This window comes from Oryzias melastigma, linkage group LG24 (assembly GCF_002922805.2).
Source record: "Oryzias melastigma strain HK-1 linkage group LG24, ASM292280v2, whole genome shotgun sequence".
NCBI classification, from domain to species: domain Eukaryota; kingdom Metazoa; phylum Chordata; class Actinopteri; order Beloniformes; family Adrianichthyidae; genus Oryzias; species Oryzias melastigma.
In genome coordinates, this window is record NC_050535.1 from 6,396,572 (window position 1) to 6,420,052 (window position 23,481).

A 23,481-nucleotide genomic window follows, 5' to 3' on the forward strand; every position below is an offset into this window, starting at 1 on the left:
TAATGTTTTAAAAATTGGCATTCTGCTAGCTTTTTGGACTATTTAGGCATCTACTAAGATTTTTTTTGGCCTATTTTGGAGTTTAGCTAACATTTCAGCTACATGCTAGCTGTTTTGGCTAATTAAGGCTTTTTAAAAAGTATTTTGGCTAATTAAGGCTTTTTTAAAAGTATTTTAAGCTGTTTTGGAGTTAGGCTACTATTAACACGCTAGCTGATTCAGGTAAATTAGTTTTTTTTCCAGTTACAGCTTTAATGTTTTAAAAATTGGCATGCTAGCTCTTTGAACTATTTTAGTATTTACTAAGATTTTTAAGCTAGTTTGGAGCTTATATACTATTTCAGATACAAGTTAGCTGTTTTGGATAATTTAGGCTTTTCTTTTTACATTTTTTAGGCTCTTTTGGAGTTTATCTAATATTTCATAGACATGTTAGCTTTTCTGGTTGATTTTGGCGTTTTTTTGTTTTGTTTTGTTTTTTTAGGCTATTCTGGAGTTAGGCTAATATTTACATGCTAGCTGTTTTGGCTAGTTTTGGCTTTTTTCTGTTTTTTAGGATATTTTTATGTTTAGCTATTTTTTCAGCTACATGCTAGCTGTTTTGGCTAAGCTAAGATTGTTTTTATTTTTTGAGGCCAATTTGGTATTTAGCTAATATTTTAGCTGGCTATTAGCTTCAACATTTTCAGCTATTAGCACTAGCATCTTCAGCGGCCAAATTCAGCTTACAGCATTCACACTAGCATTATTGCAAATAATGCTATATATCTAGTTCATTATTATGTTAAAAAATACAGTTTTAAAATTTTGAAAACATAGTTTTAGAGAGTTTAATAAATGTTTATCCTCCTCGGCCAACAATTTAAGGTCAGTTTGGGATTTTTGCATCCTGTGTGATTGAGTTTGCTTTACATCATGGCAGCTTCTTATATCGTATAACTTAATTTCACTAAACCATTGCAGCAAATCTTAAAGTACATCTCCCGTACTGTCAAACAGTTTATCCTTAAAGTTAATTAAATATCAGACTTTAAGCGAGCAAGAAAGAAAGAAAGCAGACAAACTATTTTCACAGCTTTTATTTTTCTTTTCCTCTTGACTTGACAGAGATCTTCATGCTAATGAGGTTTTCTTTACAGCACAAACCATCCCAATCAAATGACACAAATGTTTCACTGAAATCTACTGCTATAAATACTTCTGTGGTGTCTGTACTTTAGCTGACCTTAAACAAATACTCTTTAATTCTCCTCTCTCTGAGGGGATTACTTAAGCCTCACAAGGATAATAAGGAAGGTTAACGTCAAACTTCCCGTCTCTAACGGTCACAAAGTTCTGCAGTTCCTGTGACAGTTGCTGCAGTGAGTCGTACACGGCGTTATTGAATTGGTCCAACATTTGGATGATCGTGTCCATTGCCTCCTCAAGCTCTCTGCTGAGGTCTTCCACACGGAAAGGAAGGTCGTGGTCAGCTATCACCTTTAAGACTGTGACAAAATCGTGATTGAGCCTGTTGAGTTTGCTGAACACTTCATCAAAATAGTCAGACTTGATAGAGTCAACAAAGCCTTGAGTTTTCTGAACAAACGCCTCCAGGGTCTCATCTATTCTCATCAGAATTGTGTCAAGAGACTCCAGTTTCTTCACAAAGTCCACCGCTGCTTCAATGAGCTGCCTCACAGTTGTTTTGACCTGATCAATGATTTGAGCTCTTTTAACAGCATCACCAGCAGGTATTTGCATTAGGACTTGGCTTATCTCATCAACAAATTGGTTGTAGTATAAGGGGACATCTTTTTGCAGCACGTCAGCAACAGTTTCAGTCAGCCACTTCAGCAGCTCAGGCAGAGTGATCATCTTATCGGTCCCTGGCAGTCTGAAGCGGAGCTCCTTCAAGACCCTGACAACTGCATTTGAAAAGGCTTGGACTGATTTCTGGTATTGGACAACCGTGTACCTAAAGTAATTGGACATTTGACTTTTATTAAAATCATATTTGGAAGCAGCATGATAGGAGTCGCTGACGCACTGGATGATGGTGTCCTTCAGAATCTCTAAGGTCTTTGTAATGTGATACTCTTCAGCAAATGTTTTGAATGCAGAGATGATGGAGGGGACTTTATTCTTGAGCTCAGTGAGGATCAGTTTAGACGCCTCCTGGTTGTAGACAATCTGAAGGTTTGGCTTGTCAGCATCTTCAGAAGATTTGATGACCAAGATGTCAACATCAGTCTCCGTGACAGACTTCAAAGAAGAAGAAAAACATGTCAAGTTTGTTTTTTTTTCATTATATGATTAAAATGAGCAATACTTACAGGATAAACAGCATATACTCTTGCATTTATCTGGCATGGGTTTAGGTTTTTGAGCTGAAGGCCGATCTGGGAACCTGAGGTAGTAGATACAGATGCACTGATGGCACATTTCTGTGCGGCATAACGAAGGTTGACTTCGGTGAACAAAGGACTGGTGATGTCAACATTTAATTTCTGACGAGAGCAGCTGGAAGAGAAAAAGAATATTTCAAATTGAAAGCAGTTCTTTTTCTTAGTGTTTTAGTTTTAGAAAGTATGCACAATAATATGAAAGTATACCTGTCGTCATCTTCAGTTTGTCTTCTGAAATGCAAAATATTTATATGTTATTATATACGTTGAATTTTAATAAAACAGTAATGCCTTAGTCACATGCACTCAGACGGAGGTTGACCCACACGGGTGGTGTGAGTTTTTGGAGAGTTGTAGACAAGAGACATCTTAAAGGGAGTACAGAAATGTCTTGAGTCTCAAATAGCCACGAGACATAATTAATATGGCGAACAGTTGACATGCATGTAAGAAGTGTACAGCAAGGGTGTCAAACTCAATCGCACAGGGGGCGAAAATCCGTAACACACTTTAGGTCGCGGGCCAAATAGGGTAAACAGTTTTTGAACACTCTAAAACTAATTTTTAAAAATTTAAAAACGTAACTTTTTAACATGGTGTGAATGCTGTAAGCTGAATTTGGCAGCTGAAGATGGTAGTGTTAATGGCTGAAGGTGCTGAAATTGATAACTAAAAACGATGAAGCTGAAAGCCGAAATCATTAAAGCTGTTAGCTGAAAACGCTGAATTTGAAAGTAAGCTAAAATATTAGGTAAATGCCAAATTGGCCCTGAAAAGCTAAAAAGAACAACTTAGGTTAGCCAAAACAGCTAACATGTAGCTGAAAAAATAGCTAAACTACAAAACAGCCTGAAAACGGAAAAAAAGCTAAATTAGAGAATCAGCTAGCATGAAGCTGAAATATTAGCTAAACTCAAAAATAGCCTAAAAACTGAAAAAGGATAAATTAGCCAAAACAGCAAATATGAAGCTGAAATATTAGCTAATCTTCAAAATAGCCTAAAAAATTGGAAAAAAGCTTAAATTAGCCAAAACAGCTAGCATGAAGCTGAAATATTAGCTAAACTCAAAATCGTCTAGAAACTGAAAAAAAGCCTAAATTAGCCAAAATAGCTAGAATGTAGCGGAAATATTAGCTAAACTTTAAAATAGCCTAAAAACTGAAAAAGCCTAAATTAGCCAAAACAGCTAGCATGAAGCTGAAATATTAGCTAAACTTCAAAATAGCCTAAAAATTGAAAAGAAGCGTAAATTAGCTGAAACAGCTAGCATGAAGCTGAAGTATTAGCTAAACTTCAAAATAGCCTAAAAATTGAAAAGAAGCGTAAATTAGCCAAAACAGCTAGCATGAAGCTGAAATATTAGCTAAACTCAAAAATAGTCTAGTAACTGAAAAAAGCCTAAATTAGCCAAAAAAACTAGAATGTAGCTGAAATATTAGCCGAGCTTCAAAGTATCCTAAAAAATCTAATTAAATGCCAAAATAGTCGATTAAGCTAGCAGAATGCCATTTTTAAAAACTTTAAAACCGTAACTTTTTAAAACAAATATAAATAATAAAAAGGCAGGAATATTATTCCAGAACAAATCAGCGTAAACCTTGAATAACATTCAATATTTTGCTTTCCATAAAATATATTCTGTCAAAATTATACAAGTAAGAAGATAACATCGGGCCATCAATAACAATAAAATAAAATGATCTGGAGGGCCGGATATGATTACCCGGAGGGCCGGATCCGGCCCCCGGGCCTTGACTTTGACAGATGTAATTTAAAGTGAAGCATTTTTAAGGAAAATATAAGTTATAAGCACTTGTGACGTATGGGTGATGCTTTTGCATGGTGTCCGCATTTTAGTTATTAGTGATGTAAATGCACCGACCCCTTACTGAACGCATACAAATGCTCCACACACGAGGTGTGCAGGAATTACATAAATCTGTGGGGGCAGTTGTGACTAAGGCATAAGATGTAGCAACAAAGAAGAAAAGTTACCTCAAAGCTTTGGTTATTAAATAGTTGGTAGTCACTGTCAGCTTTGAGTGTGTCAAAGCAAACTTGTTAAGCACTTCCAAAAGGTCGTTTGCAAAGCTGACAGAAGTAGAAGCTGTTGGAAATAATGTCATATTTGTCAATAGGAAGAGATTACAACATTATAAAAATTTATATGTGACGTTAATGTACTCACCATCTACATCATATTCCAAGAGAACAATGGGAGTGGAGGCAGAGGACTTGAATGTTGCCGTGAAGGCGGGAAAACTGCCCTCCAAAACAGCGTTATTGTTTACGGTGTAAAGAAGACTGTCAAGCTTGTTTTCGAAATAGATCTTTTGGCTGGACGGTGTAATATCAGCAGAAAACTTCTCCAGGTAAGTAAATTCACTCAGATTGCTTGGCTGACGTATATCAATCACAAAATCCGCTTTTAGTCCAGAGGATGGTGTGAAGTCAATGCTGTTCTGAACGCTGTGCTTCCCAGTGGTTTGGATTCCAAAAAGATTTGCTTCATTGTTTCCGGTGTACTTCAGTTGTGCATAAATTTTATCCATGGAGGCTTCTAAAGCCAGATTGTTGTTTACATCCATGTTAATGATTTTGACTGTGTCCCGGTTAAGTTTGGCATCAGTACTGAGCTTAGAACTAATGCGCATGAGTCTTCCATTCACATAGAGATTCGCCTCATTGTCCAGGAACCCTAAAATGATGTAGTTTTTCAAAACTTTTCCATCCACACTTGATTTAATAGTTGAGTCCACAGAAACAAAGTCAGAAGTTGTCTCCATCTTCAGATTGTGATCTGCTGTTATCTTCCCAGTAGCGGCAAAAAGAGGGATGTTAAAATCACCTTTTATATTAAAAGTGGAAACAGCATCGGCTTTGGGCTGGTTGTTGGCGACCAGTGAATGGCTGGCTTCAACGTTGAGAACTGGAAGGACGATTTTGGCCGATGTATCCACAGAGACAGCTGTTTCCAAAGTGTCAGTGCTAATACTCATGGTGCTGCCATGATTGCCATTAAGGTGAGGATTTTCAAGAGACAGGGAGTTGGCCCACTTGATTCCTCTCTTGGTGGTTAGACTGCTGGTGCCTTCAAGTTTAGCTGTCAGAGACTCAAACACAGAAGCAGTGGTGGCACTAAGGCGGAACACTAGATCCTCTTCTCTAACCATTTCAGCCTTGCTGTTCAGATTGATGATGGCAGACTTGAAAGACAGCTCGGTGACGAGGTTGCCCAAAGAGGGAATGGAAATCAAACCCTTTATATCTGCAAGTGGGGCAGCATTGCTTTTCTGGTAAACAATCTTGGCTTCTGCATCAATAGCTTGGTCAGTTGTGGTCAGGATACTCTTCAGTCCAGTATCCTCATACAGGTTCACGTCATTGATGGCTGGAGAATGGAAGTTGATAAAAGGCAGGTCAATTTCAGGAATGCTGATAGGTGTTGTGAGGAAGTCCAAGTTAGCTTCACCGTTTACGTCCACAAAGACACCGGCCTCCTTTAAGTTATTCTCTACCCGGAAGTTGGAGGAGATTTTGTATGGATTGAGGCGAGCCAGGAAAATTGTGTTGAATTTTTGACCATCTGGCTTCAAATGGATGAAGTAGTCGTTCTGTAGATCAACCTTAGCCGTATAGGGGTGAACTATATTGACTCTTGCACTTCCTTTGTTTGTGAAGTTAAAGTTAAACTCAACTGGGCAGATTCGGTAGATGAATTCATTTGAGATGAGGATTCTGTCGATACCATATGATTTTGTGTTGTGCTTTGCGTCCAGCTCAATCTTCATTTCACGAAGACTTGCAAGTCCAGAAGCTTCAAGAGTGCTGAATTCAAGGCCCATATCCCTAGCCCTTATGTCATTGCTAACATTGAACTTAAAGTCTTGTAATGGACGGAATTCACTTGTTAGAAGTTGTTTTGTCTCAAATACAATAAAGTTTGTGTCACTGGAGAGGGAGAAGATAGAAATGGTCGGTTTGAGTGTCAACTCAAAGTTGCTGTTGTGTGTGCCATCCTGGCCATTTAACTGCCCCTTGCCAGTAGATTCGCATGTTAAGGAGATAGTGAAGCCATCCATGCGAAGGATTGTCTTTTGGGTTGCAGAAAATTCACTTTCGACCAATGGAATTTGCACGTTATGACTGTACTTGGTGTCACTAGAGGCTGTCATTCCTCTCTCTACAGCTATAAAGGCGGTGTTCTGTAATTTGCCTCTGATAGGTAAAAGCAAAACCTCACTTGTGGTCTTTGCATGGGCCTGGACTGATAGACCGTAGAAAGTCACAGAACCCTGATGATCAAATCCAAAGGCAACATGCTTGAGCTTTATAGTCTCTGCGATGACCACACGCTTCATTTTTGGTATTGACATGCGAGTAGTGGAGTCAAATTTGTAGGTGAGTATGTCCGAATACTGAGACGTCCCCTCAGAAGAGAACGATCCAGTGAACAGGGGTGTTATTTTAGATTCAGTGGCATTCTGAAAATCTGCGGTGGTCTTAAAGACGTAGACGGGAGTGTTTAACTTGATTTCTGCATAGAGTTTACCAAATAATGGAAGCATAATCTCTTTTGGAACGGTAGGTAATTTGATCTCTGGAATCTCAAGAGACTTCACAAGTTTCTCTACTGGCATTACTGGGATGGTGGGGAATGTCATTTCTGAAAAGGGGAATTCTGGAAAGGTGAAATCAGGCAAGGTTGGAAAATAATTTATCCTCAAATCTCCAAAGAAAGAATCCTCTGGCAACATTTGGATGTCAAAGTTGAGTAGGAAGTCAATGAATGCCAAAATTTTGTTCTTGATGTCATCACAAGAAATTGTGGTTGCCTTAAACGTATACATGCCCATAAACGTGAATTCAGGGATGTCAATCTGGGAGGGTAGTTGGTAGTTTTTCAAAATGTCCATACTGAATTTCGTGGAAGGCACGACTATATCTGTAAGAGGAATGGTGAACGATGGGACATTGATCTCAGCTTTCTTCAGTTCAGAAAGGAGCCCTTCGATGATTTGCTGAATCTCTGTGACGATTGGTTGGTCGGGTAGCCACTCCTTTACTATCTTGAAAAGATGAGTGAAATTGTCACTCAAAGTGGACACAATTTTCATGTAAAACCGACCAACACTTTGCAGGAAAAAGGAAATTTCTGGCTTCACATTTAAAGTTCTGATTTCTTCTCTTAAGTCCTCGGCAAGCTTCTTCAGAGGCTCCCACACTGTTGCTTGAAGTAGATCATTTGTAGATTTTGTTACGTCTGCAACTTTAATTTCTCGAAGGTGTTCCATAAAGTTCTTGATGGAGGAAAGGACAGCATTTATTAATTCTCTTGTTGCTTCAAGTTTCTGGGGAATTTCCAAAGTCCTGATCTTCTCATTCACAAATGCGTTGTACGCAGCAATCTTTTGATTGGTTAGATTCACAAGTGCATTGTAATCCAAAGCCTTAAGGTTTTCCACAACAGTTCCAATGAGATTATTCAGTTGATCGATGATGGTCTTCACTTCACTGTCTTTCAGGTAATTGATACTTTGCTGAAAATTTTGCATGAGTTTGGAAGGAATATCTGCATCTTCTACCATTTTGATAACAGCGAGGGTAGTTTCCTTAATTTTAAGTTGTTGAAGGAAGTCTATACTTTTTTCTAAGACAGCCTGTAATAATTTATCAACCTCAAACTTGACAATTAGTTCCCTCACTTTATCATAGACTGCATTGAACTTTCCGATAATGTCGTAATGCTCAACATTTCTTCTAATTATATCAAGTGAAATGCTAAAAACTTCCTGCAATAATTTGCCGATATCTTCAATATAGTAGTTCAAGTTTGTAGATGAAATGTATTTTTGTAGGTTAGAAGCAAATGTTGCGATATCAAAGCTCTCAAACGTTGTTCTAATGTTATTCAAAATTTCTTGTACTTTGGCCCTGATTTCAAACTTGTGCTCAATGTCATGCAGAAATGCAACGCTGCTGTCCTTCAGTTTTTCTAAGTCAATCTCCTGGATCATCTCTCTTACGGCATCAATGATGTACAAGATAACTTCTTTGATTTCATACTTCTTCCACAGTTCCTCAATCTTCTGAACCAGGTATTCTGGAAAACCAAAATTGGAAAGAATTTCCTCGATGATACTAGTAAAACGTTGGATGCTAATAGCAAAATCAGACAGAAGTTTCTTAACATTAATATTTACGTTTCTGAAAGAGGCCTCCATATCCTCCACGGAGATGGCAAAGTTCTGCGCCAAATTATTAATGTATTCCTTTAGTTGAATCATCTTGCCTTCAATATTCATTTCCTCAATGCAGTTACTGATTTGCTGGGGGAGAGCCTCAAGTTTAGCCCTCACTTCCATGTCGTTCAGGATGTTTTGCAGAGTTTCAGCCAGATGTACAACAACTCCCTTGATGTTCTCTAAGATTGTTGGCAGATTTTCAATCAAAGGGATGGAAATTATACGAGTGTTTAAGTTCCTGTCATACTTGAGGAAGCCAGAGAGAGTGAACTCCTGGTTTTCATCAGAGGCCGTGTTGATTATGTTTGTGAGGATGGTGCCAGAAACCTCAACTCCAATCTTATCGGCAGTGTTGTAGATATCAATGTCCTCATTAAATTCATGCTGATTCATTTTAGACTTAATTCTAAAACTGCTCTTCTGCTCCTGGGGCGACAGAACCGTGTCCATCTTGTTGTCGTATGTGGAGTGAAGGGAAAAGCCATTGCCCAGCTGGTGGGTCATTGATGCTCTGCATTCATGGGAGGCGGCAAACGCCAGGGGTTGGGTTCTGAGGTTGAATTTGCCAAAAAGCTGGGCACTGTGCTTCCCGTACAAATCCACATCACCATCCGCATTGAAGATAGAATCAAGGTTGAAATCAAAGGGAACAACGCTGCAACGAATGGTGTGGTCAAAGCGCATCGGATGGGAGTTGAAGCGGGCATCGTTGTTGAACGTGGCAGCTAGTCCCACAATCTCCAGTTCAGTTTGGTGACTCATGTGAGTGCCAAAGAGTTTTCCAGTAGTGCTGCACTTTGCGTTTGCACTCAAATCTGCATAGTTGAGCTGGTAGGTGTGCTTGATTTCTTCTTCTGCATACGTAGTCTTCAAGCTGCCAGTGAGGTCCATCTTGTAAAGCTCTGCGTTCAGCACTGCTTCATTGACGAGATTGGCACCAAGGACCTCCAGGTTGTTATTAATAGTTGCAGAGGCGATATAGGGTTTCAGGTTGAAGTTGTACTTGTGCTTGTAAGAGGCATATTCACTTGCAATTGCTTCGGCCTGTGAGTTGAAGTCAAAGCTAGAGGGTGTAATGGCCAGATTGTTGATATTGTCGAACTTGACATCATACATTGCAGCTTTGTTGGAAACCGATAGAGTGGCTCCTGTGCTTTTAACTTCACCATTGAAGGTATTTTCCAAAAACAGAGGACTTTCCAGGGTTGATGTTCCACTTGTAATCAAACCATCCTTGTTCATTGTGAGGGTGGCCTTGTGGAGTGCCTTATTCCTGAGAAGGTTCACATTTGCTTCTGAGTTTATGACTAGACCGTTTTGGTTAAAAGAGGCCGTCAGCAGAGAGTGAACTTGGTTGTCAGAGTGCTCGCTGTTAGTCTCAACTTTGATGGTGACTTTACCCTCTCTGACAGCAGCCTCTGCCTGGTTGCGAATCTTCATCCCAAGAGCAGTGGCAGAAGTGTCACAATTCACTGACAGAATGGAGTTTGCAAATTCAAGTTTGGCGTCATGGATGAAGACATCTCCCAAAGCATTAGTATAAGACTCAACAAGAAAATTGCCTTGAGCCAGTTTGACTGCCATCTTGTTCTTCCCCTTGAAAACAGTGGAGTCAATCTCAACACTAGAATCAAAAGTTGCTTTTGGTTGGAATGGGTACATGGAAAACGACTGGTCTGAAGTAGTCTTGCCATTGATGGGCCCCGCCTGAAACATTCCTTCAAATTTGCTTTCACCTGAGATTTCTTCAGTGTGGATTCCAGCCGTCCCAGTGTGTTGGACGTCGACGTTAAGACCCAGAGGACTTGTGGCCTCGATCTTGCTCACTGAATTCCAACTGATTTTCTCCTTGATGAGTATATCTTCTTCAAAATTAAAACTGGCTTGAATGAACTTGTGGGTTAGAGCACTCTTTAGCTGAGCCTTGATGGAATCTCTGGAGGACACCATTCCAGAACCTGAGCGCAAAGTACAAGAGGAAACCAACTTAGGTCTTGGCCCAATTGAAATGTTGCATTGATCAGCAACAGAAAACATCCAAAATGACAATATTTAGATTAAAAAAGTGGCAACATGTGCTCAATAGACTTGAATATTTTCTCTCTATGAAGACTACTTATCCTCTGAAGGATCATAGATTATTTTCCGTATCAGCTCTTATGTAATTTAGAGAGCATTGAAATATTCATTTGAAGTCAGAATGGTTCAAGGACTTTTCATATTTGTTTTCTAGAGTTTGGTGATGTAATCATTTAGAATGGCTCCATACTAACTTGTTGCTCAATATTGGGCCAGTTCCCTGTGTACTTTTACAAAGTACACACTGAACTTGAGTTCAAAGAGACATAATGTTACACAATTTTCTATGAAATGATTGGAGGGTACAAATTGATAAATGCAATAAATGATATACCTTCAACTGCAACTGTAAGGATGTCAATTGGAGAGTTTCCTTTCACATCAAACTTAGCCGAGTAGCTTGGTGGTTCAACGACATCTTTACCGAACGCCACTGAGGCCTCCATGTCATACAGGTTGCTCTCCATCTTAGTCGAAACCTCAGCTTTGCCAAAAAGTGGAATAAAAAAATTGTGGTTTTCAGGGACAACAAAGTCTGGGATGGAAATCGTCCTGGAAGCAATTTCCAGTCCAAACTGTGGCAGAGACACTCTTGGGGTGCTCAGCGCTGGAGGGAAGTTAAGCTCGTCTCTTGACTTTCCTCCAAAAAGCACAGGGACAGTAATTTCTACCCACTCCTCATTGAAGGTGTAGATTGCCTTTGCTTCTCTGTTTAAGACACAAATTACAGTGGAAATATTTTAGGATAAAGAAAGAAAAGCAGTTGATGTCTGTTTTTTTTTTTTTTTAATCAAAGGCATCTTACGTGTTTAGGAAAAGCGTCTCTGGAAGGGAGACCTCAGGAATGTCGGGCAGTCTAAAGTTCTGCATGTAGGGAAGCATTTCTTCGCCATATTTTTCCATGTAATTATTTGCAGCCTACAAAACAAAAAAAAATAGAGATTATTCTCATGTTTTGTCTATTTGTAACTTAAAGAATGTTAAAATTCAGGGAAGTTAGTAGTACCTCCACAAATTTCCTGAAGATGTGACGAACTTTCATGTCAGTTTTTCCCACCTTCATGTCAAGAATCTCGTTACCGTACTTTTCAATAAACTGTCCATTGGGGAGAGAGCTGGTTTGGGTGTTCACTTCTGACTTCACCTCAGCTTCAATCTCTTTGCCATCTGAAACAAAAGACCAGTTTAGGTGAACACGGGAGATTGTTTTTCATTTCCCAAACTTCTTACAATGGTGAAACTATCATTTTATCCTTCTACCGAGGCAAATAGATAATTGTAAATTAGCCTTACCGTATCTTAGATCAAATTTCTGGTTGGATGTAGCACCCATGATCTTAACATCACTCTCAAGTTCCAGTTCCAGTTCTTCCTCACGTTTAGCTTTAGCCGTGACAGAGGCATCAACGTTCATCGAGGGAACCAAGAGTTGGACTTGCAGCATTCCTTCTTTCATGTTCTTCAGGCTAAAAGATGAGCCAGTTAGTCAACATTCACACAATTTCTTCAGATTTATTGGTTGATTTCTTACCTGGAGCGACCAATGAGTGTGAGCTCTGGAAGGTTTTTGTGCAAAAACTCAAAAGTGACAAGTGAGTTTGTTCCTTTGCCTCTTTTTCCATCAACAAATCCAAGTCTGATACCATCTTCAATGTCAAAGTCGGGGATTTGGACGTCCATCGTGAGGGTGTTCTTCTTTCTGTTGAACTTCATCACCGCTGTGGCTTCAGTTGGATCTGCCCCTATTGGAAACAAACCGATGGAGTTACTGTACATTTCTCAGCTTGATTTGGTCCAAATATGAACAAAATGTTCATATTATCTGGGGTCGGAAATCGCAATAAATCGCGAACCTGGAAAAAATAATCGCGATTAATCGACATTATTATAATAATTTGACAGTATTTGCCAGCCACTTATCTGAAAATAATCATAATAGGAAATCACACACAATGTTGTACATTTAGGATATTTATTTTATTCCTTTGGAACCTCAAGTCTAAAACTCAGTTTTTGTCCACTTTTGAATTGACTTCTCTATTTTCAATTTAAAAGACTACCTGCTTCCTTATTTGGTATCATTTTAATCAGCACAACCTCTCCTATGTGGCACAAGTTTTATTTAGTCATTTTTCAATACATACTAGACAAAAAATGATGCAAAAATGGAAAATTCTGTCTGGAAAAATTTAATTTCTCTCCCAAGAGCCCTGCTGTTTATTTTACATTTTTCCTGGTATTGTGTTTTTCTTTTTTCCCAGTTTTTTGCTTTTTTTTACTCATAAATTTACTTTATTATGATTATTAAAAATAATAAAACATCTTGTTTGGGAGAAGTTTGATCCAGCGGTATTTCAGATCGGCTGCTCACAGGAGGGGGCCTGTCTGTCTTCTCTGAACAGTTTGTCTTTCGCGGAGAACCGCAGATTTTCCTTAATTTTTAGACAGTTTTGTGGAAATTTTATATCGGTTTCCATCCAAAAAATAAATAATGGTCAGTATTCTCTTTGATTTCTTAAAGCAGAACGCTCAGTATCGTTCCGGCCCCTCCCCCGCCCCCCATAGCAGGCGAGGTGCTCTGCTGCCTTTTGCTGCAGACTGAGAAATTTATTCTCCGCCTTATTAATTAAAAAAGAAGATCGGTTCTGTCCAAAAACTACAAATGAACCCCATATTATCCCTATATTTTAATGAAATCTCAATCCCAGAATGTAGAAAAAAGTTATTACGCTGCACGGCAGGACATCTGAAGCCGATTAATAAATATTAACTAATTAATTATATTTTATTAATAGCATGAGTTAATGCGTCAACATTGACAGATATTATCCCTTACCTTCAACTCTGACAACAAACTTTAGAGAGTCCACCTTCTGTCGGCCTTCTTCTCCCTCCTTTAACAGCTCATATGCGATGGTGGCTGTGTACTCGGTGACGTCACCGGTGGGGTGCAGCTCCACGGAAAATCTGTTTGATAAAGTTTTAGTTTTTAAACATTGCTAGTTATCTATGTACACTTTAATAAGTCCTACTCACTTGCTGTCTCCAGTGATGGGGAAGTAAGGGGCTGTCTTGTGAGAAAATGCATCTGTATATTGCAGAGCAGTGCAGATTTTCATGCCAGCCAAGGCTGTCGAGCATTTGGTAACATCCACCTTGTCAGTCACCAGTGGAGGGATTGTTTTCACCTCTGATCCAACCACTGCTACAAGAGTGTTTCTGTATCATGATAAAGGATGAATTATTTCCGATAATTGATAAATGAAACTTTTAGAAGGGGGCTTAAATGAAAGAAATGGTTTCTTACGTCATTTTGAGGAGCTTCGTGGGATTCGTTGGAGCAGGAATCGTCAGCTTGATCTGTTCATTTCCCATTGAGATTTTGGCTTTGATCCCTCTCTCAAGGAAAAAGTTTGTGTGCATCTCCAGCCCAGAATCAACAAATTCAGGGATGTGTGAGCCAACTTGAGTGACGAACTCTAGTCCAGCGAATGGCATGAAACTCACTGTGCTCTGTGTGGAACCAGAAGCAGATTTAACAACCACGCTAATGCAGCTACAGGCTGAGTTTCAGTGCATGTTCTAGATAGTCACCAAATCTCGAGCAATCTGAAGGCTTCTCTTAAAGCCTGGAGCAAAGGTGCCAGACAGAGAAACCCTCAGCGGCACACCAGTGACGGTAGGCAAGAAGAATTCATTGTCCATGAAGATATAGTGGGCAAAAAGTGCGACGTCAGGGCTCGTCACCAAAGACTTGATTATCTACAACAACAATAAAAAACACAGAGGAAATAAAAAGTAGAAGTAGAATTTCCTATTATCCATGTGAAGATAGAACATTAGTTAACTTACATCTTTTGAAAACATCTTGAGCATGCGGTCAAACATGATTACAGCAGAGTTGGCCATCTCCTGGAAATCTCCGGTCTTCAGATACCCCAGCTCATTTCCCAAGAGTCTCAGATAAACCATCGCCTCTGGAGACTCTGCGGCCTTCAGCTCCCTCACCAGTTTTTCAAAGTTTTGCCCAATTCCCCTAATGAGATTCTGGGAAGTCTGAAAGAGTTCAAGATATTAAGAAGCCGTTTTACGTCAAATTGTATGTGATCATCAACACAAAAGTATTTTTTCCCCATTTCTCAATGAACAGTTACAAAGGGATTTTGTCAGTGAATAATGACAAAACAGAAATAATTCACATTCGTTTCTAAAGAAACCACTTCGTGTAAAATGATTGAAGTGAGTAAACACATACCTCCCTCTTCTTTCTGTTGTTCATTGAAGAAGGAACGATGTTCCTCAACATCTCGCTGACTGCATCTGGCATGTTTTCAGCGACAAGGTAAATGGCCTTCAAGGTGGTGTCTGGGAAGAACCCGTTCTCTCCAAACAGGGCATCAACTGTTGGCTCAAATCCTTTGCCCTCCATTCCAATCTGCAAAGTTTTCTCTCAGTCAAAATGTACAGTTGAAAAGCCCTAAAGCACAATTTTGGAGCAAAAGGTCAAAATTCTTACCTCCATCATGTCAATCTCAAAGCCGAAAGCCTTCAGAGTCATGTCAAGCATGACCTCCTTGGGCAGGTAGCTGCTACGGTCAAAGATCATGTTGCTCTCCAGAGAACCGAGCTTATAGTTGCCAGAAAACTTGGTGGGGTTAATAATTGGTTCAATCGCGGTATTTTTCATGGCTTCATAAATCTTGTCTCTGATTCTGTGAAAAAATAAACCATTTTTAAAGAAAGAAAAAAATCAAGTTACCCATAATCCCAATAAGTATTTGTCTCACTGTTGGGTCTCAGGATCAGTTGATGACAAAATGTTTTGGATGTGGGACATGACAAAGTTCTTGAGCTGCTGGTCTTCTTCGCTGGTCAAAGCTCCATCCAGTTGGGTGAGCTCACTTGTTTGGGGGTCTTTCATCAACACCAGATATGCAGCAATGCGTTGTTGCTCAGGGTTGCCACTGTTCAACAGCACCTCCATCAACACCGTCCTTGTCTGTAATAAAAAAAAAAGGAAGGAACAAATTAGTCAAAATTAGTGCAGATGGAAAGTAAAGACATGCAGGAATCTTACACTTTGTACAAACCTCTTCAGGAACGGCAACTTGTCTGTACACCTGGATGGCAGCCTGCTGTACTTGTTTGTTGGCAGCTGGTTGGTTAACACACTGGAGGACTGCATTTCTGAGAGCAGGACTAGCAGGAAACACAGCTGGAGCCATATTTCCAATCACCTACAATAATAGAAACAATTGACATAATTGGCAAAATACAAAAACATTTTCTATTAATAGCTACATGGCTCAATTGGTGGAATTTGCCTCCCAGGAGGAACAATGAGATGAATCCAGTGTGGGTCCTTAAGGAAGAACCTTCAAGCTACTGCCTAACTATGTAGTTACAAGAGTTTTGTCAGGAGGGCATAAGATGCCATATATATAATGTGTATATATATATATATATGTATATATATATATATATATATATATATATATATATATATATATATATATATATATATATATATATATATATTGCAGTGGCAGACATCCAAGAAAGAACCTCAGGTATAAAGGACTGGACAGCACTTGGCCCTGACGTGATACATGCCTGCTAGCTGAAGAAACTCACTGCAGTCCAGAATCGATTGGCAGCACATATTAACTAGCTGAGACTCACTAGGACTCACCCCAAATGGCTGACGAAAATGTAAACAATCCTGTTCCAGAAGGATCCCTAAAAGGGTGCAGTCCCATCCAACAACCGGCCAATAACCTGTCTCTCCACCAATAACCTGGCCAATGGCCTCTCTCTCTTCACAACATGGAAGCTCATGTCAGGCATCATTGGAACTAAGTTTTAAGTAGATGCAAGGATCAGTACATGAGCAATGCACTGAAGGGCATCAGTAGAGACACCAGACGAGTGAAACACCAACTCCTGGTTGACAGAAAAGTCACCCAAAACTGCAGTTCCCGACACATCAACCTGTGCACTACTTGGACTGACTACAAGGATGGATGTATGATTCAGTAGCATGGATCCCAGAATCAACCTGATTCTAAAAGTCTTCATAAAAAACTCAATGAGGTTGTGGAAAACCACCCTTAAAACCAATCATAAGCCACTTGCACAGGTGTCCATCAAATGTGGTATATATCAAGAAGATGATCTGTCACCACTGTTGTTCTGCATAGGTCTGAACCCCTCAGTCAATAAGACTAGCTGTAAATACTGACTCAGAAATGCTGCCACTGTTGGTTGACCCCCTGTTCTACACCACCATCATCTACAGTCCTGACATGGGATGTGAGTCGGGCCTGAGAAAATGCAGTTGGATCTTGACAATGAGAGGCAAGGTGGTCTACACAGAAGGGATCTCACTCCCAGATGGAAGAATAGCAGCCATTGAGGACAGTTACAAGTACCTTGGAATTCCACAGGCAAATGGGGACCGGGAATGGGCAACAAGGAAAGCTGCAACAGCCAATTACCTCCAACAAGTAATGCAAGTCCTTAGAAGCCACCTCAATGGTGATATTAAGATCCGGCCAATACACAGTTACCCACTATACCAAATATAGAACAGAGGAAAGTTGTTGTGGTGGATGTGGTAATACCAAGTGATGGCAATATCAAGAAGGAACAAGAGAAACTGGAGAGATAGTAGGGACTCAGAGAACAACTGGAGACAGCTTAGAAGTTGAAGGTGAAAGTGGTGCCCGTGGTAAGTGGAGCACTCGGGACAGTAACCCCTAAAATGGAGAATAATCTCAGATGTCTCAGTCCAGTAAAGGGAAGTGCTAAGATACTGCAAAGGATCCTCAACCTCCAAGGCCTCAGGTAGAGGACCTAAGTTTGGGTCATGGAGTGTGAGAAGAGTGTTTATTTGTTTTCATAAAGGCACGTGATGTTGGTGCATTGTGTTTTCATTTCTGGCTTTGGCGGAGTGGCTCACCCTCAACGTCAGGAAAGCTTGGTCCTGGTCTCCAGTGCAGTCGCCCAGCTCAGCAGCCATGAACTCAGCGACAGAATGAATCTCAGGAATAATTATTTTCTCTGCTTTGTAAAACCTTGTGAAATGACAGTTATAATTCAATTAAAGCTCATTGTATGTTTTTTGGAAGAGCCTTACTTAAAACTTGACACTGTGTGGACTTCCTACCTCTTGACGACGTTGCTCAAGGCGTACATGATGGGCTTGCTGGACTTAAACTTTGCCATCTGCAGCATGTCGTTGATCAGGAGGGCTGAGGGGTTAGCCATGAATCCCAGAGCAAAAACAGATGCATCAACCTCCAGGGAGGTGCTGTCAAAGGTCCTGAGGATCTGCATGATGGCACTGCTGCATTCAGGGGTTCCACACTGAGCTAGAACCTGGTAGGTCAGGAAGCGGCACACGCCCAGAGCCTCAGGAACAGCAGGGCTCAGGGTTTCGGTCTTCATTCCACGGACTACGGAGACAATCTTTTGGAAGAGGTGGGCCCTCCTCTCGCCTTCATCATCGGGCAGGGCGACCAGTTCTCTCATGAGAGTCAGCGCTGCTTCTTTGTCCTGGATGGCACTTTTGTCCTTCACTGCCTCCATGTGAAGATCCTTCACAATGTCACCTTAAGACACAACCAAAAGAAGGGTGATGAGTTAACTGTGTAAATTATGAACCAAAATTCCGTATTCAAGAACTAAAACAAATAGAATGAAAGTGTTCAAAAAAATGTCCAAAAAAATCATTACTTGATATCAAAAATATATGAAACCAAAAGGTTTACCGCGGTCAAAAACTCTGTCGTTGTGAGCTGACATCTGAACCAGAGTAAGTTCTTGTTTTCCGACATTAGTAACTCCATGTATGCCTCTGTTGAAGAAAATAACCAAGATAGAACATTAGAGTGAAATTGTGCAATGTTAGCAACACGATTGCACGTCTCTAACAATATAACAGTGAACAAAGATAAACGTTTACTTGTGTGAAAATGGGATGAGGATGTGAGTCTCTGTGCAGGAACCAGAAGTCATGTGCTTCTTCTCATTGTCAAACTTGTAGTTGCAGGTTTGGGAGCTTCTGACCAGCTGAGATAAGGGGTAGTGCTGAAAACAGACCAGTTAGAATTAAACATAACAGGCCTTTAAAGGATGCACTGGTAGAAGAGGATCTTTTCTACCAGACTGCACCGCCTATACTCTTTGGAGCATCTTACCATGCCTGTGATGAGTGCCAGAGGGCTGTTGTGATCTCTGATTGGCACAAATTTGTCACATCTGGACAAATCCCTCTTCAGACTGATGTCTGTGATGATGTCCTCTCTGGCGTTGATATTGTAGGAGGTCCTGCACTTGCCGTGGATAGTGGGCTAAAAAAGAAAAGACATTGGTTGAAATGATTCCATACTCTATTTTTTTTATCTTGACAATGGTTTATATTAGGATGCCGTACCATGTACTTGTTCTTGTCCTCTTGCAGTGCAGGCACCGCCAAGGCAGAGACGATACCCCTCTTGAAGTTGAGAATAGTTGTTGACTCTCCATCTTCAGGGTACAGTTTCACATCATACTCACCCTCAACTACAACTTTTAGGGGATATCTGAAAAACAAAACATATGATTAAAACACTGTTTTAACTAAAGAATTGAATTACGAGTGGGTCTGATAGGGGCTTGGACAAAAATTGATTCTTTGAAACATTACAACACTTATGTTTTCAGCCAAAACAATCTTAAATTAAGTATTTATTATAAAAAATGTGGCTCAGTGTGTCTTTATTGTTCCACTAAGACGACTGACCGCTTGTTAGTGTCTCTCAACAGATCTGCAGTGCACTTAAACAGCATTTTGTAAGAACCACCTCAGGGTTGATGTTCACTCATTAGCCTTCCAGTTGTAGTTGTTAAGGGGAGTTCACACCAAACGTTATTCGGGAGGCAGAGGCAGCCAGCTCCAATGTTAAATCAATGTGACAGGCGCGCATTGAGGCAAATTGGACCAGTCTCAATTTGAGTGCCGAGGCGCGAATTGTAAAGTTTGACAGGTTGCTGGGTCGCATCTACCAATCAGAATCTCAGCTCTGGGCACGTGACATTTTCAGTGACTCGATCAGCGCATAGAATAGTAATCCAAAGCAAATGTTTTTGTCTAGAACTTTCATCTTTTTCCTTTACCCACTAGAGCTGGAGGTTTGCAGAGCTGATCCGTCTAGATTGGGGCGAAGGCGGGATAAACTTTGGAAAGATCGGCGGCTTTTGCTCCTGCGGCGAAGCTCACTCACTCGAGAGAGAGAGAGAGACGGTGCGGGGTTGAGGCTGCCTGGTCTGGCCTCATTGAGACATTTAAAAAAAAGGAAAATGGTGTCGTAATTTTATTTTCCGCCCTCAGATTAATCCTAGACAGTCAGCCTTCAAGCTCAGCCACAGAGATAAAGAAACACAGTGGAAGCGGCTGTCATACAGACACAGCCCTCTATACCGGGAAAATCTTTAAATAAAAATCACATGGAGACATGATTTCTGATTTTTTTGTAGAACTCTGTACAATAAATGAACCTTATTCCTCGATATCATGCGTCTTCCATTCATTCTAAGTGAGATATCCACAGACAGAGCTGGTAGCTCCTCCCACATGCAGCAGGAACACCTTTTTTGACAGGAGGAGAAGAGGGAATTTGCCGCGGGGCACACAAATTTAGTGCGCGAATTGCATATGATGTGAAAGCACCTTTACAGATCTCAATGAGACATATACCAATCAGTTTTAACTAGGGATGAGTACTGACAGATTTCTGGAATTTGTTTCAAACATAACAGCCTTCTATTCAGTTTTGATGTACAATTCTTTTGGAAACATGTAATACTTTATTGTCTTGGTTATATTTATAGAATCTTATTGGCTCAAGCACATTTAAGCTTTGTTTTTTTATATGCTGCAAAATAGTTTGTTATGGAAACTAGACAGTATTAAGTTTTAACTATTTTCTTGAAAGAAAAGCACTATAATTGGGTAAAAGGAACTTTTATATAAGATATGGTTGCAGTGCTTAATGCTTTGGTATTTAAAAAAAAGGTATTTTATACAATTGTATCCAGGTGAATGCTGTACACTCTTTCAGAAAATTATGATATATTGTCTCTGGTGTGGTCTTGGCTGGGATAAATCTGAATGTGCTTTTTGATACTTATCGTATCGCCAGACTGTTGTAGTACCGTTCCATTTCAGCAGCGAAGGCATCAGAGTTGACTGCAGGCCTGAACACAGAGTTGCCGTCTGCGTCCAGGTCTGCGACCTCGCTCAGGCTGCAGCCGCTGGTGCGGATGATGAAGCTGCAAGTCTGTGGCACTTCGATTTCAACCTGAGTGAATAGATAAAACATTAAGTTGAGTCTAACATGTTAAAAGCATTAGCACAGGGGTGTCAAACTCAATCGCACAAGGGGCCAGAATTCAAAACATACCTTAGGTCGCGAGCTGAACAGGATAAACATTTATTAAACACTCTAAAACTAAAATTTTAAAACTTAACTTTTCAACATAATTATGAACTAGATATATAGCATTACCTGCAATAATGCTAGTGTGAATGCTGTAAGCTGAATTTGGCCGCTGAAGATGCTAGTGCTGATAGCTGAAGGTGCTGAAATTGATAGCTAAAAATGCTGAAGCTGATAGCCAGCTAAAATATTAGCTAAATGCTAAAAACGTAGGTTAGCCAAATCAGCTAGCCTGTAGCTTAAAAAAATAACTAAACCTCAAAAAACCATCAAATATTGATAAAGCCTAAGTTAGCCAAAACAGCTAGCGTGTAAATAATTAGCTTGACTTCAAATAGCCTAAAAAACATAAAAAGCCTAAATTAGCCAAAAAGCTAGCATGTAGCTGAAATATTAGCCAAACTTCAAAATAGTCTAAAAAACTGAAAAAATGCTAAAATTAGCCAAAACAGCTAGCATATAGCTTGAAAAAAACAGCTAAGCTTAAAAAAGCCTAAAAAACGGAAAAAGCCTAAATTAGCCAAAACAGCTAGCATGTAGCTAAAATATTAGCTAAACTCCAAAGTGGATAAAAAAAGCAAAACTTAAGATAACAATTTTTTTAACATAACTATGAATAATAAAAAGGCAGGAAGATTATTCTAGAATAAATCAACTTAAACCTTAAATAACTTTTAATATTTTACTCTATAAAAATATATTTTGTCAAAATTAGTTAGAAATGAGTACAAGATAACATCAGGCCATTAATAACAGCAAAATAAAATGATCTGGAGGGCCGAATATAATTACAGGAGGGCCGGATCCGGCCCCCGGGCCTTAATTTTGACACGTTCAGTCGCAGATATGGGGGGTAAAAAATGTCCATCTCACCTTGCAGGAGACTTTGGGTCCGTTCTGAAGCTTTGAAGCTCCGTTGATGGAATTCAAAGATTCAGCCTCATACTGGTATTCATACTTGTGCAGAGCTTTGTATCTTTGGTCCACTAAAAAATGTTTTATATAATATAAATACAGACATGTTTATGCATTTAGATGTATTTGAACTCTACAATCAAACTACTTGGAGGAAGCAAAACTTACACAGACAGGTAGAAAAGGCTTCATCCTGGGCAACTGTTCAAAAAGCAATTAAATAAAGGTTAAAATTGCAACTAAAAATTGAAACAAATTAAATTTAAGGTTAATTGAAAATGCATATAAAAGTTTGCTGCAATGTGAAGCTCTACTCACAAGTCAAGGCGCTTGTGCTGAGGAGCAGCAAAAGGCAGAGCTTTGAGTCCCCCATGGCGCTCTCTCCCCCTCGGACGGCGAGTACTCAGACGAGACTGACGCGTCAGTCTGAGTTTGAGCGTTTTATACCCTCAGCTGGACTCTGTCAGGGCACTGGGATGCACAGACGGGGCTTTGAAGGCTCAAAGTTCACTGGTGCCTCCTGTGTGGAGGGACAAAGGCAAAAGGTTTAAGAACAGACCTATAGATCCAAGCTTATGAGCTAAATTGATCTTTTGTGTTGAAAGCAATCCTCCATGTTAAAAAACAAAGTTTTCAATTCCATTTTAGATGCTTAAAACAAGGATTGCACATTATTTTTTGTTATTTTACCATGTTTTTTTCAAATTAATATCATCCTTCTTTTAGGATTGAAGTGATATGAACGAATTTCACAGTTTTCAAAAACAGAAGACATTTTTTTTCCTGGATGATCCGGTTCAAACGGAGAATTTTCATCCAGAATTAGGTCACAGACAGACAGACGTTCATCACAGAGCAGCGAGTGATCATAGCGTGATCCAAACACAAAGTCCTTCTACTGTAAGTGGCAAAAAGATAAACTTATAATTGCTTTTATCTGTCGCTTTTACCAGCTGTTTATAGCAATATTTCCTTTAATATGCTTTATATTTAACTGGCATTAAATGTACAATTCCAATTTACCCAAACTTTTACAACAATTCAGAACCATTCTAAGAGTTTTTGAAGCCGTAGATAAATTAAACATACTTACTCAAAGAGTTCAACCTGGAATCCAGTGCCTGCTCGCCTCCGTCCACCTCCTAAAATGATGACAAAAATCATTTGACAAACATTTTGGGGAAGAAATGAACTTTGATCAACAAAGATTCAAAGGTCCATGCAGGGTTTGATTTGTTGTTTGAACTGGAGCGTTGGTTCACTCTGTAACTTGGACATCACATGCTAAATAAACAGCGATAACCTCAATATGGCTGCAGCCTTGGTTTTTATGGATTTTAAAGTTTCATTGCAGGGCAAATTCAAAAGTACA

At 39.7% G+C, this 23,481-nt stretch overlaps 1 protein-coding gene across 1 annotated transcript; it reads right to left on the minus strand.

The window, feature by feature from the left end:
- Nucleotides 1–1,064: 1,064 nt before the first annotated feature.
- apobb.1 (apolipoprotein Bb, tandem duplicate 1) lies at nt 1,065–23,280 on the minus strand. The gene is made up of 30 exons (XM_024290810.2): nt 23,203–23,280; nt 22,428–22,629; nt 22,278–22,310; nt 22,068–22,180; nt 20,911–21,056; nt 19,151–19,298; nt 18,915–19,067; nt 18,680–18,804; nt 18,486–18,571; nt 17,882–18,326; nt 17,675–17,789; nt 15,804–15,950; nt 15,501–15,712; nt 15,230–15,425; nt 14,969–15,148; nt 14,566–14,769; nt 14,308–14,475; nt 14,021–14,226; nt 13,750–13,932; nt 13,550–13,680; nt 12,245–12,455; nt 12,007–12,179; nt 11,720–11,880; nt 11,519–11,631; nt 11,048–11,421; nt 4,578–10,592; nt 4,385–4,496; nt 2,595–2,618; nt 2,316–2,502; nt 1,065–2,244 (listed from the first exon to the last, which is right to left on the minus strand). The coding sequence occupies exons 2-30, from the start codon at nt 22,480–22,482 to the stop codon at nt 1,270–1,272; spliced, it is 11,391 nt and encodes a 3,796-aa protein (XP_024146578.1). The 5' UTR covers nt 22,483–22,629; nt 23,203–23,280; the 3' UTR covers nt 1,065–1,269.
- Nucleotides 23,281–23,481: the final 201 nt, after the last annotated feature.